This window comes from Pteropus alecto, unplaced genomic scaffold (assembly GCF_000325575.1).
Source record: "Pteropus alecto unplaced genomic scaffold, ASM32557v1 scaffold114, whole genome shotgun sequence".
NCBI classification, from domain to species: domain Eukaryota; kingdom Metazoa; phylum Chordata; class Mammalia; order Chiroptera; family Pteropodidae; genus Pteropus; species Pteropus alecto.
In genome coordinates, this window is record NW_006435793.1 from 5,332,639 (window position 1) to 5,340,892 (window position 8,254).

Below are 8,254 nucleotides of genomic sequence, written 5' to 3' on the forward strand. Positions count from 1 at the left end.
GGAGGGCCCCCTGCTGGCGCATCTTGCGGCCTAGCAGCGAGGGGCGTCGCCTGCGCGCGCAGCGGAGGGTAGTGCGCAGGCGTTTGGCAAGCCCGGTCCGTGAGCACCGAGGCTGGGTGCAGTGGGGCGGGGTCCCGCGTGCAGCGGTGAGGGGTGGTGCGGCGCAGCGACCCCGGCAGTTGGGGCGCGGGGGCAGAGAGGATGGAGCCACCGAGGCGTTAGCCGACTGTGTCAGCTCTGGGCGTGTAGCCGTCGTTTCCTGGCGCGGCCCGTGTGATGGTGCTGGGAGGAAGGAAGCGCCGTGACAGCGCCTCAGTCGGAGCCCGGGTTCCGGGGGTGAGGAGGCCCCGGGGACAAGGGATCTGGCGAGCTAGCCACTGGCTGGGCGAGCAGTCACAATAGGAGGCGGTGGCCCAGCAAGGAGCCGCGGGAGCAGCCCCGCAGGGCGGAGCCTTCCCTTGCAGGTAGTGGCAGCAGCAGCCGTTGGTTCCCGCTCAAGGGTGGGACAGGCCGAGCCTCAGGCCGTTGAGCCTGCGGGGTCGCGCCTGGCAACCAGGCCAGAGGTTTGGCTGTCCCGTGCTTGGAGGGGCGCGGCCTGGTCTCCCGCCGCTCTTTGTTCCTGGGGCTGGGGCGGTGGTGAGGAGGTGCGGGAGCAGCTAGCAGGAGCGCCAGCCCGCTGCCGTCTGGCAGATGGCCTGGCTCTCCGGCTCCCTCCCTTTTTGCCGAGGCGCAGGTGAAATGATGTCACCCGGGAGAACGCGGAACCAGTTCGGAAGGGTCCTCTCTCGCGTCCTTCTACCGCGGCGGGTTTCTGGACAGGCTGTGTTTTGTTCTCAGAGGATAGAAGTTCTTCCTTTCAGGGCTGAAGAATGAGAGAGGTTGGTTTTGAACTGTGAGTTTTTCAAATCATTGAGGGCCAGAGAATAAAGTTTTCATTTCCGTGTGTAGGACTTGTAAACGAGACTTCGCTTTTTCTTTGTGCTTCAAAAATGATGTATGCTGCTATTCAGTATAAGTTGGGTATGTTAATTATTCCATCGTAAACAGAAACACAAATACATGTAATCATTGCTGGCATCATATGAATTGCCTTTTTTCTTAATGAGACGCACGTAATGTACAGAAATACACAATTGTTACCTTAGAATTGCAAGCATGTTTGGATTCTGTTTGGCCGCGATTGCAGGTACTATTAACATATTTACTATAAAATTCCTTTAAATAGCAAGGAGTACCCCTGGTAACTAGGCTTAAATTTAAAAAGGAAAGATCCATTCACACAGTTTTTATGAAATCAAATCAATAAAGATCTAGGGAAAATTGGCATCAAACTGAAATTCTCCCCGCCTTTGGAGAACACAGTCTAATGGAAGAAATTGGACTTCTGTAGAAGAAACAATACAAGACTAAATATAGGTGTCAAATCAGTTGCAATGAAGCTGGGATGTACTGGCAATCAAAAAATGAAATCACTAACTGGATTTTTCAAGTGAGAATTGTATCATTTCACATATCCCATACCCCAGTTCTTGCTGGCTTACAAATTTATTGGCATAGTATATTTCACTTTTTGGAAATCTGTTAAGCCTTAAGTCTATTATAGGGATTCAATTTTGATTTCTATAATTTTGTAAAAGACTTATTTCTGAGAGAATTGGCAGCCTTTTAAAGGCTATACTTGAATCAAGTTTTGCCACAGTCTAGCCATGTGGGCCTCAGGCCCTCATTTGTAAAATAGGAGAGTTAGATTTAAATGATCTCTGTTTAGCCTCTACTTCCAGTGTCTTCTCTGATTCTAAAAGGGAGTTTGTGTTTCTGTACTTGTTGATGCTTATATACCCACCCTGTTTTTATAGCTAAACTAACTTGGCAAGTATTAATCTGAGTAAGTATTGGGAATTTACTAGAGCAGCTTGATTTTTTTGATGAAGGATGGACAGGACGGCATAGTCAGACATAACAGACTCTGTTAGCATCATAATGTAGATTGTAGATCTATTGTCTCTGCCAACAGCTTTAGATGAGTCTTTTAGTTATATCACCAGACTGTTTTTATTTGTGCTCATTTTTTACTTTTTTTTTCCTAGGCCGTGGGTGGGACAAATGGATGAGAAATCCTTAGCTAAAAATCTGTGAAATGATTATTATGAAAAGATTTTTGGTTAAGATTATCTTTGTCTTCTATTTCCAGTCTGTTCCATCTATTTCTCTGTTTGTGCTGCCCCAGTTTTGTTTAGGCCACCACCATTTTGTAATGCATTTTGCTGGAAAGGTAATTCTTGATTAGTCCTGTGATGGTTCTGTGGTGTTTGCTAGTTTTCTGGTTATTTTCTTATTAATCACACGTATCAGACATTCATTTTTAGTTCTGTTCTACTTTGGTTAACTCATGGCTTGCTTTATTTTTCCCTGGAGAGAGCATACAGATTGTAAACACACATTTGAACCCTGTAGTTCTAGTCTGGTTCATTCAGCCAATGTAAATTCCTAATGTGACATTATCTGGAGGAGATCAAGCAGATATTTGAACTCTGCGTAGTAAATTAACAAGTGAGAAATTTGAGTACATAGATGAAGAGGGTCCATGCTCACAGTCTTTCCCTCCACTCATACCTTTTCATGTCCCTTTTTTATGGATTTGAACACCTTACCTATGCCCCTTGTTTGGACACCTTACATCTAACCCCTCTGGTAGGGGGCCCTATTGTCCTCATTTAGTTTCTGTTGAAGTGCCCCTCACTAGACTGACTCTCTTTGAGGGCAAGGACTATTTCTTTTTTCTCATTATATTCACAGCATCTAGCACATGGTAGATAGACATACAATAAATTCGAATTATGATTTTTAATAAGAATCATAAAGAACTCAGTCACACTTCTTTACAAATACACCCATATATACATATACATATATATGTATGTGTTTATAATTTCTGTGTTGGTTTGGACTGGTCATGGTCTAGATGTTTTCCATATTCATGTGATTCTTAGAAATCTTGAAGAAATACTTTAGAGCAATGTTAGGAGTTTACCAGCCTAAGTAAAATGATTTTAGATACACTTTCTTGAAGAAAGAATTCTTCTGTAGGCACATCTTGATTGTGGAAGGGAAGGAAAGAAACAATTTATTAAAAGAATGTGTAACTTATTTCTCCTAATCTTTATGTCCACCATCTCAATACATGTAATGGTTAGAGACCACCTTAGTTGCACGAGCCTCCCTTCCCCCTTTCTTCCCATTAATTATGGGTGGGGAAAGGGTGGAGCCTTTCCGCAACTTTCACCAATCCTGGCTCCACTCTGCTCCCAGAAAGATACAGGCCTATCAATGGGAGTAATAGTTAATTTGAAAAATGATTGCCTCCATGCTGGATAGTAATGATCTTCACCTGGTGGTAGTACAGCCTAGTTTAAGGACTACCAAGCACAGATAACCATAATCTTACATAGCACATACTTATTTGTTAAAGATTTAGGTTCCTTCTAGTTCTTTTTTTTTTTCAAGTTCTCTTTTAAATTACTGCTATTACTGTGCTGTGATGAACATATTTGTACATATGGCTTTTCCCATATTTGGGAGAATAACCTGAGAATTTATCAAAAGAAATATTACTGATTCAAACTGTTTTAAGTTCTTAATAAAGTCTACCTAATTACTTTCTAGATGATTAACACTTGCCATCATGGAAGCAGTGAGACTATGTAGATTTTTAGATAATTTGGGTTTAACCTCTTTTTAGGTACCCAGACTCCGACCTAGAGAAATAAGAGATTGGTTGGAGTCAACACTAAGCACTTGACTCTTCATATTTTGTTTCATTTTTCCCTTTTATTAGGTTATGATTTGAATGCTGTTGACCAATTGATATTATTAGCAAGTAACAGTGAATTTTTTTTTTTTTTCTGGAGAGTAATGTGGCTATTTTGGAGAAGACTGTTTAGGCCTTTGAGCAATTTATTTTGTAGAAAGTACATTACTTAATAGTAGCTTAGATGTCATATACCTGCACATCATCTGCCTTTATGAGATAAATGTAAATGAATGAAGAAGAAAGCTGTAATCAGAAGTGATTTTGGAGGAAGCAAGTTCTGGCACAATACTTTGACCTAAGTCCTATGTTATTTTTAGCACAATAACTGATAAATTACTACACTCTCCAAGACAAAGGCTAAATTCTTGGTTATATTTTGGTTACCAAAATAGGGAAAGGCCACGTTAAACAAAGGATGCCCTAAAATAGTGTAATGTATTGGTGCTTAAAAGGTTAAACAGTTTTCTATAACTTTAGTTTTAATGAACAGTGTTTTTCTCAATTATGCTATGTGGATTAGTCATACAGTTATATGTAAATAAACATTAAAAATAAGAAATGTGGGAGTTGAAGATTTAATCTCATTTTAGGGATGTTTTCTTGGCATGACTTTCTAAGTATAAGTTGCATCCTGAGAGAAGGCTGAAGTTACCATGTCTTTGTAATTCTCAAAGGTTGCCAGGTTAGAGAAAAACGGAATTGCATCAATTTACGGATATAGTATAACCTCAGTAATTTTAACAGGGAGGATTAGAGAAGTAGTGGAAATTTTTGTCGGAAACAAATTTATTTTATAATACTTAAAATATCTTTAAATAGTCCTTGTAGAATAGCTGTTAGTTACTAATAACAACTAAATTGTAAAGAAGAATGTTACTTTTAAAATTCTTAACCTACAAGGTGGTTTAGTGGGCGGAGTATGAACCTTAGAGCCAGACAGACTTGGCTTCAAATTATGGCCCTGGTATTTATGAGACGTGTGTCTTTAAGCAAGCCAGATTAACTGACTTGCAGTATATAAAAATCAGAGAGCCTGGCATGAAGTTAGCTATTAACAGATTAAGGTTTTAAAAACAGCTATATTTGCTTAGGTTAAAATGTCTTATATCTTTCATAAATTAACATAGCTAAAATTCTAGGTAAATTCTGGATAAAGTTTGAGTGTGGTACAACAATTTTTTATTCTATTATATACATAGTGTTAGTTTTCGATTGTGTATAACAAATTACTACAAATGTGAAAGCTTAAAACACAAATCTGTTAACTTAAGAGTTTCCGTAGAGCAGGAGTCCTGGTATGGGTTAGCTATAGGGTTCTTTGTCAAGGTCTTACCTGATGTGAGCTGTGATTTCATCAGAGACTTGAAGTCCTTTTTCAAGATCACTGGTCATTGGTATAATATGGTTCTTGTGTTTGTAGAACTGAAGGTCCCCCATTTTCTTGCTGTCAACTAGCGACCATTCTCAGCACCTAGAGAGTGCCATCACGTCTCTCTCACATGGTCCCTTAATATGCCTTCTCACATAGCAGCTTAGCTTGTAGGGTAGGCAGGAAAATCTCTCCAAGAAGGGCTCAGCTCCTCTTTTGAGAGCTTTCTCTGGTTAAGTCAGGCCTAACCAGGATAGTCTCCCCTTCGATTAACTTAAAACCAACTGATTTGGGATTTTAATTACATCTGAAAATCCCTTCACCTCTGTGAAGGGGTTTGTATAATTTAGGTCACATAATTTAACTTAATCAGAGGAATAACATTCACTGTATTTACAGTCCTGCCCACACACCAGGGGTGGGAATCTTGGAACCCATCTTAGAATTCTAACCCCCCATACACACACAAAATGATTGTATATGGGTTTATTTTATGGGGCGGGGGCGGGGGGAGCATCTAGTTTTGCTCAAACCTTTCTATCTTTTCTACCCAGGTCTGTATTAACTAATTAACTATAGGATTTGAATATAGCTTTTCTTCATTGTATGGTTAGTCTTCCCTTTATATAGGCAAATGGAGCTTCTGAACAAAGGAAATTGTGGATAGGAAAGGAATATGCCTCAAAATTATTAACTTGTGGTCACAGAGGCCAGAGTTTGCCAGTTTTTTACTTACATGTTACTGAAATCTTAAGTTTTCAAAGGAACAAAGAATTAAGAGGGGAAACCTGTCCCTCTGATTCTGTTTTCCCTGCTAACTACTTGTACTAGCAGTTTTTAAGAGTGCTACTCATGCAGACTGCTTTAGGTATGATAGTTGAAGGCAAATGGCCTTATTAAAACATTGTTCAAAGGTACTTACTGTGCAAATTATGAGCTTAAGAAGATTGCAAAGACTATGAAAATCTACATAAAGGAACAGACCATTTTGAGGAGAGAATTGCTTAAGTGGTAAAAGCACTCTTTAGATTGAATGAGTCAAGAATATGAAATACACTTTTTCCTATGAATTTTTTTCTTACTGTTATCAAATAAACCCAAGGCTTCTACCTCGAATTTTTACCTCTGTTATGGCATTTAAAATATCCTATAATTGGCTGCTTGCATCTTTTTTTAATAGGATAAACTTTTTGAGCATAGGATCCATGTTTTTGTCTATTCTTTCCTAGTGTAACTCTTTGTTTATAGGAGGCAGTCAGTAAATATTCCTTGATTCAGCAATTCATACTTCATCACAGTGGTAAAGCAGGGGTCCCCAGCCTGCGGGCCATGGACTAAACAGGTCCATGGCCTGTTAGGTACTGGGCAGCACATCAGGAGATGAGTGGCGGGCAAGCCAGCAAAGCTTCAGCTGTATTTGCAGCCGCTCCCCAGTGCTAGCATCACTTCCTTTGCTCTACCTCAGATCATCAGGCATTAGAATCTCACAGGAGCCACTGGTCCCTGGTGCCAAAAAGGTTGGGGACCGCTGTGGTAAAGGATATTAGCACATTCGTGTTTGTAGTAGAGAGAGAGAGATAGGCTTTAGTTCTTGTCCAAAACATTTTGCATAGCAGTACTGAGTTCTAAAGTTACTGCCCTCAGGTGTTTTGCTTTTAGTCCTAGGAAAGTCTTTGAAAGTAATCTTACTCTTACAACAGACATGGTTTAATCTGTTTACCAGGCTCAGAGCAAACCAGAAACAAAAATTTGTAAAGGGGCTAAGGAAGTTTATTATAGCAGGGTTGTTAATATAAGTAGCATGCCACTTCATGATCTGCTTTTGCCTTTCTCTCTGGCTATATCCTTACCGAGCTGCCATATTGAACATTCTGTAGTTTTCTGACTTGACTGCTGTCTCTTGCCAGGTACCTCTCCACAGCACCCAGTATGCACCATTATCATAGATGATATTCTTTATATTGTACAGTGATTTTTTTTGTTGTTGTTTATTTTTTATAGCATCTACTTCTTGAAGGTAAGGAACCATGCCTATCTTTTTGGTTTAGGCTGTCACAGAATAGACATTACATGTAAGGGAATGAATGTGGCAATGAAACTAAAACGAAGACAGCCTTAAAGCACATGATCTTCATCGTAGAGACAAGCAGGTTCATAAACTTTAACCCCCAAGGGCAGTTCACTCCACAGCACAGTGGAACAGGTGATGTTCACTTTGATGTCCATGATTTAAAATGCTACAGACTGAGTATATTTACAGATGAATTTAAAGAGATTAGTCAAGCCATGCATTTAAAACATACGGTCATTTACTTTGGGCTTATGATCTTGTCTTTTATTTCTTAGGAAGGTTGTTAGGTTTGTGTTGAATAGAACTGAGATCTCCACAGTCTTGTTTTTTATACCTATCTATGATCTCTAGAAGTTTTGCCACATATGTTCTTAAATCTCTCATCTTCCTTTGCACAATCATTTGGAAGGTCAACAAAAAAAATTGGAATGAGAAAAAATGTTAATCTTAGTCCAAGTGGACACTTTTAGTACTTAAGATATATATTTTTACCTCAGGTTTTCTTAGCATAAAGTCTTGTCTGTATCCTTTAGGATTTCAGAATTAATACCAACAGAAAAGATATCAGTAGATATTACATGAGAAACATGAAGGAGTTTGCATTCTTGAGCAGTGCTGCTTTGCTTTAATTTTTTGTAAGAGATCCATTGCCAGAGGCAATCTTTGCCATCCTCATATTTGTTTTGATGTTTAAGATTAATTTTTAATTTCTTTCAGTCTCTGCTAACAAAATCAAATACCTAGAAAATCCAGACTGTCCTTCATAGGCATGATTCTCCACATTGGTGCGCTAGCCATGAACTATCCTTTTCTTCTCCCTCTTTTTCCCAGATATCTCCCGGGGCCAATTCAGCACCTCTACCTGGCCATCCTAACAAGGTGATTTGTGAAAGGGTGAGACTTCAGAGCCTGTTCCCTCTCCTCCCAAGTGATCAGAACACTACCGTTCAAGAGGATGCTCACTTCAAAGCTTTCTTCCAGGTTCTTATATATTTACCCTTTC

At 39.8% G+C, this 8,254-nt stretch overlaps 1 protein-coding gene across 12 annotated transcripts in view; it reads left to right on the forward strand.

Annotated features, from left to right (window-relative positions):
• The window catches only part of RNF38 (ring finger protein 38), a 62,668-nt gene that overhangs the window by 17,127 nt on the left and 37,287 nt on the right, over positions 1-8,254 (forward strand). For 2 of the 12 annotated variants that reach the window (XM_006911576.3, XM_025046539.1), the window contains exon 2: positions 8,083-8,232. The exons of 1 other annotated variant lie outside the window; for it this stretch is intronic. Coding sequence is in view for 4 of the 11 variants with exons in the window: in XM_025046534.1 (XP_024902302.1) it covers positions 277-336; positions 8,083-8,232 (210 nt within the window). In the remaining 7 variants the exon portion in view is untranslated. Of the gene's footprint in view, positions 1-97; positions 465-733; positions 879-8,082; positions 8,233-8,254 lie in introns of those variants that run through there. 9 more of the 12 variants (XM_025046537.1, XM_015589112.2, XM_025046534.1 and 6 more) reach the window with 9 other exon arrangements.